General features: G+C 40.0%; 2 protein-coding genes across 3 annotated transcripts in view; both read right to left on the reverse strand.

The window, feature by feature from the left end:
• Positions 1-4,178, reverse strand: part of nfe2l1a (nfe2 like bZIP transcription factor 1a) — a 16,343-nt gene extending 12,165 nt beyond the window's left edge. For both annotated transcript variants that reach the window (XM_051389098.1, XM_051389097.1), the window contains exons 1-3: positions 4,070-4,178; positions 1,485-2,086; positions 598-795 (exon numbers count right to left, since the gene is read on the reverse strand). In XM_051389098.1, coding sequence (XP_051245058.1) covers positions 598-795; positions 1,485-1,766 — 480 coding nt within the window. In that variant the 5' untranslated portion in view covers positions 1,767-2,086; positions 4,070-4,178. The remainder of the gene's footprint in view (positions 1-597; positions 796-1,484; positions 2,087-4,069) is intronic.
• Positions 4,179-5,475: 1,297 nt separating this feature from the next.
• Positions 5,476-13,649, reverse strand: praf2 (PRA1 domain family, member 2). The gene is made up of 3 exons (XM_051389215.1): positions 13,443-13,649; positions 11,649-11,866; positions 5,476-10,097 (listed from the first exon to the last, which is right to left on the reverse strand). Exons 1-3 carry the CDS (start codon positions 13,619-13,621, stop codon positions 9,958-9,960), a joined length of 537 nt encoding a protein of 178 aa, XP_051245175.1. The 5' UTR covers positions 13,622-13,649; the 3' UTR covers positions 5,476-9,957.
• Between the last annotated feature and the right edge of the window lie 1,955 nt (positions 13,650-15,604).

Genomic DNA, 15,604 nt, shown 5'->3' on the forward strand with positions numbered 1-15,604 from the left:
AATCTATGTTACGCTCTATTTTGGTCTATATCTTGGTCTCTTGTATCTGGCTCATTAACTGTTAAATAACTCCACTATGTTGACCAGCTAGTGTACATTCAGAGCTTTCAGAGCTTTTTCACTGAAAACAGCTGCCTGCTGCCACCAAAAAGGTAGTAGATGGTGAGACCAGACCAAAACAGATCCCTACAGGGTTATGATAAGGCCGAAGGTCAACTGAGATTGCTGATCTGAACTAATAACCATGTCAACCCTTGAACCTGAACTAAGAATATATTTATTATCATGCGAACTGAAACTACATTGGCATTTTACCATAGAAACCATAGAAGGCTGCTGGGTATGTGAAGACACATGACAAGAGCTTGGTGTGTGAGTTTTGTTTCACAAGAATATGCTGCATCTCAAAAGTTTAAACATCTAAATTAAATATTCCTAGATTGGAAATATGGCAGGTAGCTCTATCAGATCATTTCAATCTTGGCTGAACAGTGAAGATTCTTGACCAAGTGCCCCAATTCTGATCAAGATAACTACTCAAGAACAAGTTAAAATATCTGTTTAAAAATGTTCTTTAACACAGTGTATGTGCCGTACCTCTTTATCCTGCTCATCCTCCTCCTCTTCTTCCTGCAGGGTACCAAGTGCAGCTCTGGATTCCACAGGTGGGGAAATTCGGTCTCTCTCCACCCCAGCAGGTGCTCTCACCAGTGGGGAGGCCTGGTCTGGAAATACCACAGGGAGAGGTTCTGGCTCCCGCTGGACCAGCCATGTCTCCAGCTCTGCATGAGGAACCTGTGGAGACAGGTAGGAAACATTTTAAAATTCAACAACCTGTGATATCCCTACCAAATGCTCATTGGGCATACAGGAGGAGTCAAAAACACACAACTTGTAAAACACAAAACTTGGAACTATAACAAGAGATTACAAGAGATTAAAAGAGCAGTAGAGATTTTGAGAAGTAGTTGTACATGTTTTCTTGCCACATGATCGACTTACTTCTCAGTAGTAGTAGTAGTAGTAAACTTAGCTTAGCATAGAGTTGGAAACAGCTCAGCTCTGTCCAAAGGTAACTAAAACCACCGCCCAGCACCCAGTGTCTCCACTGGTTGTCTGGCTCACCGTGCTTGTACGTAGATTTTCTTTTACCTCTGTTAGTACCTTCAGACAGAGACAGGCTTGTTGTTTCCCATCTTTATACTAAGCTAACAAGTTGGTGGCTCCAGTTTCATATTTACCGAACAGACAAGTTTGGTTTCAATCTTCTCATCTAACTCTCAGCAAGAAAGTGGATCAAATGTTAAACTAGTTCATTAATCCTGACTTTCTGAAATGTAGTGTAGTCTTAATTTGTAGGAGCCTCTGTTAAATAAGAACTGTACATAGCAACAATGAAACAACTAAAATGTTATTACCCTTAGTACCTTATCATTCTAACTCCATTTGAATGCTACCAGATAAATATGGAGACATTTTCCTACCTGCAGTCTATCCAGAGAGCGGACCCAGCCCAGTAGCCTTCGTGCTGTGAAGAACCCGTCCAGGTCCACACTCTTGGGGTGCAGGCTTTGGCCGTCTTCAAGGCGGTTGCGGAGGTTGTGGAACTGCGTTTGGGTCAGCGCAGAGGTCGGACCCAGGATCATCTCGTGCCAGGAGGGAGGCAGGTAGGGCTCCAGTCCCACGTCAACCCGCACTCCACTCAGGCTGAGCAGAATGGCCATCTGGATAAGGCCCTCCGTGAAATATTTCTTTAGGTACTGCATGGTCTTTGACAAGTCAGACGATGTGCAAAGAGTCCAGGGCTCAGCTCAGTCACCACCACAATGAGTGTCGCTTCTTGTAGTGGTAGTGTCCTTGGCCAAAGTGTAAAGTTCTTAGACGATCAAGGCAAGGCACTACACATTTGCACCCGACTGCCCTGTTAGAGCTTCTCAGTGTCCAGGTGTAGAAATAGGGTTTTGAAGAAACTCTCCTTTCATTAGGGCTGATTGTGATAAAAAAAAAAAATCTAGAAACAAAGTCTGTCTGTGAGGCTTTCCCCTTCTTACAGGCTCATCCAAAACCTCTTCATGGAAACGTATTCCTGTGAATTAAGAGAGCAGCTTACATCAGAGCAGAGGACTGACTACACGGCCAAATATTATAGTTAGTTATTGCAAAATATGATTGATGTTAATATGCCTAATGGTTACCACACATTGTGTCAAGCTCACCGTTTCCCCCCATTTCTAGGTTTTATGCTAAGCTAGGCTAATCAGCTTCAAAGCAGAAGCTTCATATTTAACATAAAGACATGAGTGGTGTTGATCTTTGCTTCTAACCTTTGTTAAGACAGCAAATAAATAACTGAACTACTACTTTTACTAGGGTAAAGGACATGCATACTTGCTCCACCACTGCTAGTGTTATTACACTAGTGATAATAATAACGGCACTACAGTTATCAACACTAATCTTCCATTGTCAGTGCGGCCTGACCTGCAGCAGTTGAGAAGTTTGACAGTTTGTATGAGGAGATAAGGAAGACAGACAGGGTAGAGCCGGCCTGTATTACCACTCTAAGTAACTTCGACCTACTTCTAGAAAGGGTTTGGTAACCACCTGCCTGCCCCACACTGCCTCACTGCAGCCACATGATGTAATTGCCAGTGTTTGCCTGGAAAAACCCTTTCCCTGTCTCCTCCCTCTGACAGGACATTGGGTTTACTTTTCAGGCTATGGTAACCTGTTTACAGGAGCTGCAGTGGAACAGCTGACTATAACTGGAGTTTGAAAACTTTTCAGCACCACCTTAAGACCCAGGGATATAAATAACTACAGAATACACAGATTTTTATAGTTCAGTGTAGTGTACTCTGTCATCTAATACATTGTCTAGTCAAGTATAATCTTGTACTGTGTAGTCTAGAGGAAATTAGGGTCTTGCTACATGGTAACACATTTTGGTGTAACATTTTCTTGTTTGTTGGTTTTTATTTGGTCTTCTTAAATTTTGTGTATTGTATTTTATTCCCGTCGGTGCCTTTCTTATATGCTGCATGTTTTAATGACCTGTCAATAAAGAAAACAAAGTGTTATTCTATTCTATTCAATACGGGTTTAAATGCCATATAGACTAGCAGACCACTATTTTAGATAGACTTTTATTAGCCTACTGTGTTGGTTAATAGGCTGCTATTACATGTAGTCAACAGTGGTAGTATTCATGTTACTCCAAGTACTTTAGTATTAGTATCAGAATCTTAAAGTAGGCAATCAAAAGTAAAAGTACTCATAGCACACAACCCCCCCAGCTGGTTCTCCAGTGTCCTGGCAAAATTCTCAATCTAAACTTGCCAATCATTGGCTGACATGGATCACATAAGTGGGTGCTTCACATTTGTGGTGACTGAGCTGAGTCTCCCGCCTTCACTGTGAAGCACTTTGGGTATCAAGATAAAGCACTACATAAATAAATGTAATTTATTATTACTAGTAGTAGTAGTAGTAGTAGTAGTAGTATTAAGGCCCCGCATCCATGTGTAAGATGCATTTCATTGTTGTGGTTGGTGGGGGTGAAGTAACTATTACATATTACAATGCATTATGAGCTTATGAGCAGTATCTAAAGCTGTCAGATAATTAGAATTATAGAATGAATCACGTAAAGGAGAGGTATCTCATATTTACTTCTAATACTTGTACTGTACTCAGTTACATCGCACTAAGGTTTAGGATGATGTCAATACTAATGTATGTTTCCAGTCCCACTGAGTTATTGTTATCATGTTTCCTGTTGTTTTCCTCTGTGCGTGTGCAGATCAACCGGAGCAACAGGTTGCACAATGTTTTCATCAGCAGCTGACAGTGAACGGATGGCTCTGACACAAATACCTCGCAGCGTTTGGACTAAACAGGCAAATAACCCCGCTACATCCCGCTACACATGACTGTACTCACAGTGAGTCCTGTCAAACACAGCACACAGGCTATAACAGGAACATTACAGGAATATCACAGAGATATCTGGCGCTGACAAACTCTGACTCCTCAGTGCTTCATGTAAGAATATCATAATGTGTCTTACCACAGGCGGTGGTTGAGTGTTGAGCACCGTGCCACAGTGTTCCGGTTGCTCTCTGACAGTCCACACGGTCCCGGCTTCTGTTTCTGTTCTGGGTGGACTGTGAGGGTGGGACCTTTATATAGCGACACCCCCCCACTCCCCCCGATGACGCATAATAACTCCTCCCTGGAAAAGAAAAAAACCCAACTGTGTGTTGGGTGTCAGGGGAAGTCTGTGTCTGAGGCAACAACTGGTGTGTGTGAGAAAGTTCTTGCTATAATCTGATGTGAAAGGTAAAATATATCAGGACAAATATTTGTAGCCATTTTATTTCTTCTGTTGTAGAAACGTGTATATGATGTGTGGTGGAAGAAGTATTCACATCCTGCCTGTAACAATACTACCAATACTCATCACAAGTAAAAGCCCTGCATTCAAAATTCTACTTTAGTAAAAGTTCAGAAATATAATCAGCTTGGTGTAGTAGTCAGAAGTAAAAGCAGTAAAATGCTTCTTCCTGTGACTGATATATTACTATATGTGACCAGGGGCGTATATAGAAAAATATCCATGGTGGCAGAAATATATATTGATTTACGTATATCAATATTTGCTTGGAAAAACTCCCAAATGAAGATATATGAACTCAAAACATTACATTACTGTGGCACAAAGCACTGAATAGGAATATCTAAAGGTGGCATTAGAAATAATATTTTTTTCCAAATGCATGGCTTTTTCATTGAATTTTATTGATCTTAGTCTAAAAACTGGCCATAATCATTATGTGATAACTAAATCAATTTCTATTTTTAAACACGTTGGTTAAAATGTATCTAAATGAATGAGTTAAATTTGATTTGACACCAAACTGGGGTGGCACCTGGGGTGGCTAGGCATTTAAGGGTAGCAACTGCCACCCCATGCCACCTATATTGATCCGCCCCTGTATGCGACATTATTATATTAATACTCTTGAATGAATATTAGAGCAGCATTTTACCATTGTAGCTGCTCCGGGTAGAGCTGGTTTTTACTACTTGAGATACAATAAGCCAGTTCAGTCCAGTGTTTCCCAACCTAAGGCGCCGACACTTTGAAGGGTCACAAGATAAATCACAGAGGTCCTAAGATGACATATGTCAATGGTATTTATAACATTTTTTTCCTGACTAGCCTTCCTCAACGGAGTACCTGACTCAATTTAACAATGTTACCAAAAATATGGAAGCCCATTACTGCCAGGAAAAGAAAAATATATAAACTAAATGTTGGTAGATCAAAAAGCTTCACTGGAGTTTAGCTGTTTTCTCCATCATGATTGGGTTTAGTTACTGCTTCATCTTGTTATGTGGAATGACAAACTGAATTTCCAAGATATTTTTCATTTATGAATAACAGGGAAAAAAATCAAAGTCCATATACACTTTGCAATACAGCATTCTTTTTATTTAAAAATGTTTTAAATATATTGAATTACCAGCTTTTGGCACACGAGTTGAAGACATGGTGTTGGTAAATGACAATTCAAACATTTAGCTGAATGGAGGCAACAGACTCATCACCTGTAAAGTAATTAAATGTGCACTGTTGTGCAGAAATGTTCTCCTCTCTGTTTACATTCTAGTAATTCAGCAAATGCTTTAGAGTTACAAAGTAGCTAAAAAGTGTTTCTTTTTGTTCAGATTTAAGTGCTTTTCCTGACTTGTGTTTAGTGATGCAAGGCCAAGACAAACCATTAATAGGGCAGGCTGCTCTAGCGCTAGAAATCTAACAGTAGTTTGTTCAAGCTCCAGAACAGCCATGTTCCCAGCCACTTTCATGTGGCTCCGGATAAGTACATCAGCTAAATGTCTGACATAACTGTACAATGCAAATATCAAAACTAAAATGGCACATAGGCTACACAATAAGACAATCAAACCACTTAATAGGGTTATTTTTTCTGCAGGGCACTGATGCTAGTCTTCAATAGTCAACAACATAATCATCAAAAAGGCATACATAAAAACAAAAGCTGGCCGTCTCGCATCTTAATAAACACCTTCTTGCAGCCAATTTTACCAACATGGATTAGAAATGGTCAGGAAGAATCTGAAACCATCTAAGAAATAAAAATAATACAGAAGAAAACCCAGTTCCTTGAATACAGGATGCAGAGGTAGGTTACCACCTACATATGTCTAGAACAGGTTTTTCTTATATCAGGTTTCAACAAAGCCATAACAATAAACAGTCCCCACAACAGGCAGCTAGTATACAATAAAATAACTTTCAATTTGTCAAATACCTTCACTGAGCTTTTCTTGTACAAAATCATTTGCTATAAAACTGCTGAAAAACCCTTCCTTCATAGTAATGTTTTCTAAATGTCCTAAGCTCATAAGAACAACACAGGAATGTCTTTTTTGTCTTTCTACAAAGAGCTGTCCTACATCAGGAACCTACCATGTAGCCTGTACATTACAATTCTGGACATCCTGCTTCATGTTTACAATGGTATCTGAAGCGGTCTAATGTGTTCAGGTTTATGGAATGAGGTGAGGGTTTAAATCCCATCTTTAATACTGGTGTAGTTGGGAGTGATTGTGGACTCTTCAGAAAGTCTTTAACATTTGCTAGCATTAAACACAAAGTACAGCTGAGGCTTGATGAAAATGTCATTAGTTTTGCGGGTATAGCCCAGCCGGAGTGAAACTGGAACTTCCGGGTTCGGATCCAGAAGTAAGAAGACTTCATTCAATGTGGCCTATGTCAGGTGGTTCTCTCCTTACGAGTCTTGATAAGGGTTGTGATTTTTAAAAAAATGTTCTTTTAACATTAATATTTCCATTTCAGAGGCCTTAACGAACACCATTTCCCATAAATCTTTGACCGACGCGAGTGGCGAGTCCATGGTTAGATCAGGCATGTCTGTAATAACAGCAGCTGTTATTAAACCAAGTTACAATGGCGTCTGTACTTCCACTGCGGCCCTGGTAAAGTTTCATGGAAGCTGTAGCTTTTTGTATGCTAACAAATTACTTTGCACTGAGTTACAGAAGCTATAGCAGAACACTAACCTACATATAACGTAAGGACTTCTGCACCAAAATAAATGGAAACTGAAATGTCGTCCCAATCCCTTTAGAAGATGATGAGATACTTCATTGGATAATTGAAAATTTTAACCTCATGGTGGCGCTAGAGAACAAGTCAAAGGATCACTAAAGTCAGTAAGCATCTTCCTCTAGTCACCATGAATCTCACAGTTCTTCCAATAATTGTCGAGATATTTCAGTCTGGCACAAAGTGGTAGACCAACACTGCTATCCCTAGAGACGAATCGCTAGCACGGCTAAAAACATAGCAAATTACAAGGAGAAAATGGCAAACTACAGTCACCACAAGTGTTGGCACAGCTACCAACAAATGCTATTGGTTAGTGGTTATTCATGGTAACAAGGATTTAAGTTCTACAGGAATTAAGGGTAAATTCAAAGTTATTCATTTGCTCCAGTAGAGCCTCTCCCAGCTGCCGGCACTGGAAGACTGGGCAACTCCCACTGACCAGCAGTGGAGGACTGTAATGGGCAGCTCTGTTGGTGAGGCCTTTTATTCTGGATAAATATAGACTTAGAAATGTGGTTACTAAAATGATTAGTTTAAATCAGGGAATTTGTTTCCTTCACGAATCACTCGTGCTCCCGTTGGTCCTTTATCAACACCATGCTCAATAAAGTCTTGGATTTAAGGAGCTGACTGGATTTGTTCTGAACTTGTTCTTCATATAAAACCTCCCATTGCCTTCTAACCTCGAACCTTCACCTCATTTAAGCATTTAAGTCACTTTTCAATGCAACACAAAATAATGTAAACACTAAAAGAAAAGGGAATTCCTATGAAGTCAGTTATTAAGTTAAGTAAGTTACTTCGAGTTATTGGAAACACGATTATTCAAAACAGATGGATTAAAGCTGTAGTAGATCATTTTAAATTATATAAATACATATTATATAAAATAATATTCTTTGTCATATTTGCTGAAACTAAATAAAATCTGGTGCCTCTGGCTCGTTCTAGTGCTCCTAATGGCATTTTCACAAATCCACTGGGCCTGAACAAAACCAACCAATCAGAGCCAAGGAAGATTGTTGATTGCTGAGTCTCATTCCCAGGTTCTAAATTCAGATGCTTTGAGACTCAACGATCAACTATCTTCAAGCCACCAACCCAAAGCGTCTTCATATCTTTCTCAGCACTTACTGGTTGTTTTCGCTCAGGCCCGGTGGATTCCTGCAAATGCCATTAGGAGCGCTTGAACGGGCCAAAGGAACCAGATTTTTTTGCAGATTTGCTGTCTCATGTACTACTATCAGGGCACAGTAAGAATTTCAGCAAATATGACAAAAAGTTATTTTTATAAAAGTCACCTTCTGCAACTTTAACCTCTTTCATTAACAAAAAAATGGATTATTAAAATGCGATTGATCCTTTTTAAATTAAGACATTGGAGGGAAGCAGCTAGAATAAATACAAGGTTAAATCTTAGACATTTACTTTTGTAGTGGTCTTGTGGTGGGCTGTAATGGACCTGTTGGATACATTGGTATGTACTTAGTCATACTTGCTGTTTTGCTCTGTATTTACAGTATGGACATAATTACTTGCATGTCACACTGTGGTTCGACATTAATCATATTTTGTTCCTCTTGCTATGATGAGAGAATTAAAAGGCTAATAAGTACTACCACATATAGGGTACAGTATCAATACTTTGGCTTTCCACAATTGTGCGTATGACGTGTGTACTGAGACCCCGGCAGGAAGAAAATAAATATGGGGGCTCTGTATGATGGAGTATAAGGACCACTGTGAGGGGAGAAAAGGTTTTGAGAGTAGAGTTGCAATTTTCTGAGAAAAAGTAGTCATATTTCAAGAATACAGTTGTATTTTTGCGAGAAAAAGTCATAACATTAAGAGACCAATTTGTTATTTTATAAGAAAAAGTCATAATATGCTCAAACACCATTGCAATTTTACAAGAAAAAAATTATGGTAATAAAGTTAAAAATATCTATATTTCAAGAATAAAGTTTTATTTTACATAAAAAAGTAATAACATTACCAAATATATCTATAAGATAACATAATGCTACAATGCTTCAAAAATAAAGTTGTAACTTCACAAAAAACATTTATCTTATATGATAAAGTCATAATATTTAATATTGAAGTTGTACTTCTGTAAGAGCAAAAGTTTAGAAGAGTTTCTTGTAAAAATTACAACCGTTACTCAAAACATCAAAGCTTTTCACGTAAAGTTGCAACTGTTCTCAAAACTCTGTCTCGCATAATTATGACGTTATTGACGTTATAGCTCCTTAGGCACTGAGACGGAGCACAGATCAATATTCAGACAGGAGAGGGCAGGTAGAGTACGAATCACTGAGTCAATGTGCAGATACACAATGACTCAAAGGAGAAGAACTTCATACAAATCATATCAAAGCTGTGAATATGGCTATATGGCTACGTCACTGCACACTTAGTGCAAAGACAGAACTGCATCATGTCAAAATAAATGAAACGAAACAATGTGTGCTTAAAGTGCAAGGTTTGGCAGATGAGTGATGATTTCTTTGTTATGATGATTTCTGTGCATTTCATCTGTCCTTTTCCCATTAGACCACAGAATGGGTGTCCTCCTTCACTGGTGACTTCTGATTGGTTGTTTGTACAAACCAAACCACCCTTTTTCTTCCTTACTTTCAACTTCACCTTATTACTCTTCTTCTTGCCCCGCAGTAATTCTCTCCTTCTCTTTCTTCCCGTTTCCCACGAACTTCACATCTATTTCTCTTGCCATTCCCCTCAGATGGTACCCAAACTATCCCCCACCCCTGCACACCTCCTCCTCCTCTTTCTCTCTAGGATCCGGCCTCCTGTTCCTGTCCCAGAGCCTCCAACAGGAGTCCCATGGGTGTCCTCTTCAGACCAATGCTCTCCAGTTTGTTCTCTAGCTTGTTTTTCAGGCTGCGCAGCCTCACCGACGCATGGACCAGAACCACTGTGAGGGAGCGACAGACACAGAGAGAGGAAGGAATAAATTATTGGCTTGTTAGTTAGTTAGCTAACATCTCATTAATATTACCTAAGCTGACACAAACACAAAATTAGATTCTCACACTCTTAAATTACCATGTATTCTCAAATACTGGCCGGGCCATGATTTACCCCAACTGCAGAGAGAACCAGGCCTTAATCTTAATAATTAAAAGTTAACATTAGAGACGGGCCTTTATTTAAAAATGTTCCTGTTTTATAAGTATATTTTATTATATACTTTATAATAGTATTATTACTATTATATTACTATTACAGAATTGCATTAGGGTTAGGCAATTGGACGATTATACTGGCTATCACCGGTTGTTTTTTGGGGGCAATTTTTGTCATTTTATTTCGCGAATTTAATGGTCTGCCCCAAAGAATGAGTGAGAGCCGCTACTGAGCAACAGACTCATTCTGCAGTACAGTGTGCACACTCTGAGCTGAGGATCAAGTGAGAGGAGAAACAGCATGTAGAGCCAGAATATTTTCATGTCTAACTCTGTAAATTACAGATTTATTTCGACCAGACCAGAGCTGGTGATCGCTCGTGATGATTCCGTGTGAACATAATGAGAGAAACTTAATTTTAGAAGCTGTTTTCTGTTAATAAAGAAAAGGTGGGTGTAAGGCTAGGTTGTTGGGCTGACAGCAACTGGTCAACCCTAAATAATATACACCAAAACAAATGTTTTATTGTGCACAGTGCACTATAGAGCTCTGTAGATTTTAAAGCCATATAATCGATTTCTTACAATAAAAGGAAGAAAATGAATGGACACTTGGTCCTGGATTTGTGACACTCTTTAAGCCTTTCATGACATACAAATGTATGATGCAACATGCAAAGAGGCGCCGAGCACAGTGACAGTGCACGTGTGGAGGAAAATAGTCGCACACTGTGTCCTCTGTTTAATGTCTGTTGAGCTGTTAAAACTTTTTTTTGCATAGTGGCTACAAGTGTGCGATGGAGTGGGCAGATCGATCCCAAAATTTCGATACTTAATAATATACGGTATATAAATAAAAATAAAATGCTTGCCAAGTTCCACTTGTCTCTAATTTGCATTTCAACACCAACGGCCCCATCTCATGCAATAAATATTTGTTTTTCATCATGTTAGAAATTCATCTGGAGTAATACATTTAATCACATAGAATATATAGAAAATATTGCTGACAATGCACAACTCGGTTCACCTTCAGCCTGCAGGAATCTTAGAGATGGATTTCTCTAAATAAAACCAAAACAGTCTGCATGGGTGGATATGTGCCACTAAAGAGAAGTCAGAAAACTGACTCTGTAAAATATAAAATAAATTCATGTTTGGAGATGACAATCTGCTGCCCAGTCTTATGTGCTAACTGGGTTGGTGCCCAAAACTACTGTCTTCAGGCAAGTAGGTAAGTTAATTTCATGCTTGGTTGAATATACAGTGTGTGTGTGTGTGTGTGTGTGGTGTGTGTGTGTGTGTGTGTGTGTGTGTGTGTGTGTGTGTTCCTGTCTCACTCAGTATAGGGAAGGCTATCCCAAACAGGAACACGGCAACGTCTCCCAGCACTGATATGAAGAGGTAACTGGCCAAAAGAATGGCCAACACAGCGACTGACGGGTGGTTTCTACGGAAACGGCGAATAGTAGCTTGGTTCTCGGCGGCCCAGACAAAACCCAGGAACAACAAGGTGACCACCGTCGCCCCGACAAACAACTGGAAAGGCTGGAAATACCTGAGAGAAAAGAGACATTTACAAACACACAGGATGTTAGAAATAATTGGATAGATGAAACTATAGCTGTAGAGGAGAGGCGATTTTTTTTTTCTTATTGGGAACAAATCCCATGTGCAGAGCCAACGTAACAAAGAGTACTAACAAGTATTGTTTGTGTATCAAAGCCCGGTGTATCTTATTCCTCTGTTACATAGAACTCCATTGTTCCAGTGGCATTGCTCCATTTGCTGCCCCAAATATTCACTTGGATTAATCCGCTGCTGAAAATAGTCCCCAACAAATGTGCTCCTGTTTAAGTAACGTTTGATGAAAATTACAGAGACCAGCTGTTTTGGGGAATTACTTAGCCTTTTATTTGAAGAGGAATTTACAGCTTCCTCCTCCTCCTGATTCTACAGCTCCAAACATACTGTACATAGGGAGACATTTTGGACAATGAGTCTCATCCTAAAGTGATGCAGCTCATTTCCTGTATACGTGAAGCTGATTTCTGTTTCTGCCACCAAACCGAAGAACAGTGTCTCATTCTCATTTTTCACTCTTAATCTGACTCTGTGAAGCAATCTTAATTGTACTGTACTTTTAAGATGTTTGATAAATACAGGCCCAAGTGTGTCTGCGGTTATACCTGAGTGGGGTTTAAATTCTGGTTTCTGGTCTCTCTCAAGTGTACAGCCATTTTATTTTTAGATTCATTTGAGTACTCTGAGTTTAAGGCTTTAACAGAAATAGAAAGGATGTCTGTTCTCCCTTCAGCTGACTGACAACCTCAGACAGACATGAGCTCCCCTGAATACACAATTTGTGATTTTGGGTGGTCTCAAAAATACTGACAATATCCAAGATATCATCCGTTTTAGGCCGCAAATGCCATAAATGGTCCAAAATGTGTGATTTTCTTCCTTTCTAGAAAATTGCGTTGCATATTGAGATGTTTTTAGGTATTTTTTCCAATGAAATTGCAGAAGAAAGTGAAATAATTCATTAAAAGTTGAAGACAACTTATTCCAATGAGACAGGGATTGGTTGGATTTGCGTTAATTGATGTGATTCCAACTTCCTGGAGGGACTGCAACATGTTATTTTTGCCATACATTTCTCTTTTGTGATTATGTGTGAACTTACTATTGATGTAGGCCATGGTTTGTTATCACATTCTCTTCAGATCAGAAAATACCCCCCCCACTACAGTAGAAAAAGTGAGCTCCCCTGACAGCCGTGGTATAGTTCACACACTGCCTCTCCATGGTGACAGGTGAGGAAGACCATCAGAGAGGGAGCCCTGAGGCAGAGAGAGAGGTGTGGAGACAGAGGATTTCCCTCTGATCTTCATCAGTTAATTCAAACTTACAGTGTGACCCCTCAGCTGTGAGAACAAGAGTCTGTGTCATGCTGATGGACAAGGCCCCCTGCCGCTGCTGCTGGGGATGCAAAGATCTCTCCACTCCCAGAGGAGGAAGATCCCATATCAAGTTCACAGTGTTTGTCACTACAGACTTCCAGTATGTTCGCTATAAGCAAGAGAGAGGGGGGTGGAGGGAGGGCGACCACGTCAGATGATAATGAAACTTACCCCACTATGAGCAGGAGGAGCAGTGCGGACAGCAGGTAGTTGCTCTGGTAGTACAGGAGGTTGTTGATGATGCGGTTGTTCCAGCGCTCCAGGTCGCGCACGTCGGGCACGGCGAACCGGGCCGAGCTGAGGAGAAAATCATCCAGGCTCCTGAGGGGTGGCGGCTGCACGTCTGCCATCTTTCCTACACGGTAATAAACTTGGTTTCCCAGAATGCAACGCCAGGAGAAGGGGCGGGCGCAGGAGGCATGTGCCGGCTCGCTCAATTTTCTGGTGAGGCGCGTGCCCGAGCATCGAGAATGCGCTCTCGGTCTCGCAGAAATCTGAGTGAAATATTTGTAGCACTAATTGTTCATATTGACACAAACTGCTCATTTATAGCTTGTTTGGGTGGCATTCACTTGATATTCAAATTGAAGTCAATATGGACATTTCTTACACGGCCTGAAGCAAACTGAACTGATCCTACAGACCTGGCCTTCAGATATTCTAGTTTTTACTCATGTTATTTTATATAGCATAATTACATTTTGGTCTTTAATAGACAGAAGCAAGAACGGCTGTGGTTGCAGTATTTTTTCAAAATCCGATTCACTTATGATCCCAAGTTAAAGTTGTAGGATTTAGTGGCATCAAGTGGTGAAGTTGCTGAATACAGCTCAGCCTTTAAAGCATTTAGGAGAAACTACGGTGGCTGCAAAACTAGAGCCAGTTTGTCTGTTCTGGGCTACTGTAGAAACATGGTGGACTCAGTAAAAGTGGACCTGCTCCCTCTGTAGATTTTGTGCCTGCATGAGACGCCTTTTTAACACATGGAAATGCAGTTTGGTTAGGATTTAGGAAACAAATTGACTTGGTTAGGTTCAGGAAAACATCATGGTTTAGGTTTAACTAAGTGATATAACATGTAAGTCACTTGTTACTTTAAATGAGTCAGTGTTGACTTTACATTTCACACAGGACTCAAACAGCGGTCTGCTGGGTGAAAGTCCTGTGTTTGTTTGACCCACCCATCCACTCCAACCTCCTGTAGACTTTGTTGCTCTTTAAACTACATCACTTGACTTTCTAAAGACTTTCTGGCAGCCTGGTGTGTCTCATACAGATACTAAAGGGTACAATGAACAATGTCATTCATCGACATCATGGATGTTATAGGATCCAGTGTTTCACAGCTTGGCCCATTCCAAGGATGCTTTCATAACCTGTGTGATTTGGTTCAAACAAACTCTAGTCTGGTCTGGTTCTGTTCATTAGACTGGTCTGAAAGGTGTCCAACAAAAGGGTTACATATCAATCTGTATAACTTTACATTTACTCCATTTGATTTGATTGTGAAATGTCAGTGTGAATATGAACCTGACCAGATCTAAAAGGAAAAAATGTATCTTGTGTATGTATCTTTCTTCCTGGGACCAAATTAACTGAACTAGAGGTGTAAAAGTGATGTAAGTGATGCTCCAGCTGTGTCGGCATCCTAATTGGAAATGTATATTGATGAGCTGTTATGACTGTACATTGTGCAGAGAAAACAAGAAGAGAACCAGAAGGATATGGGTGCACAAAGTTCTTCAAATACAAGAGGAGTTAGGAGAATCCAGCACTCAGTTACAGGAGCTGTCGTCTTTTGAGGACATCAGTAAGGACTTCAGAGACACCATCAGCGCCAAAGACTGTTTGGCAGAATGTCCCAGGTTATAAACTATAACACAATATCGTTCATCAAATCACTCTGAAAGTGATCCCAACAGTAGCCTAACGTTTGCCACTGTTGTCGTTATAGCTGTGGTGTGGACTCCGCCATCCACTTGAGTTAGTAAAATGTTTAAGATATATTTATATATTTATTTAAGACTGAGGCTATATTTTTATTATTGTCAACAAATTCCATGACTGACACCATCATTGTCTTTACTACTCTCTCTGTGGTTCTCAGCCCCAAAGCCATTGGTTCCTGCTGAAAATGAATGAATCTTTAAAAACACCTTGCATGGTAATGGTAAATGGACCTGTACTTGTATAGCGCCTTTCTAGTCTTCCGACCACTCAAAGCGCTTTTACACACATTCACTCAGTGATGGTAAAGCCAATCGAACAGAAACTAACTTATTCATACACCAATGCACAGCATCAGGAGCAATTTGGGGTTAAGTATCACATAC

Source organism: Dicentrarchus labrax, unplaced genomic scaffold, assembly GCF_905237075.1.
Source record: "Dicentrarchus labrax unplaced genomic scaffold, dlabrax2021, whole genome shotgun sequence".
Lineage (NCBI taxonomy): Eukaryota > Metazoa > Chordata > Actinopteri > Moronidae > Dicentrarchus > Dicentrarchus labrax.

Coding starts and splice junctions, on each gene's coding strand:
- praf2 (XM_051389215.1), bottom strand. CDS start 13,621: ATGGCAGACGTGCAGCCGCCACCCCTCAGGAGCCTGGATGATTTTCTC. Junction 11,867..13,442: donor CTCCTCCTGCTCATAGTGGG/GTAAGTTTCATT, acceptor CTTTTCTCTCAG/GTATTTCCAGCCTTTCCAGT. Junction 10,098..11,648: donor GATAGCCTTCCCTATACTGA/GTGAGACAGGAA, acceptor GCTCCCTCACAG/TGGTTCTGGTCCATGCGTCG.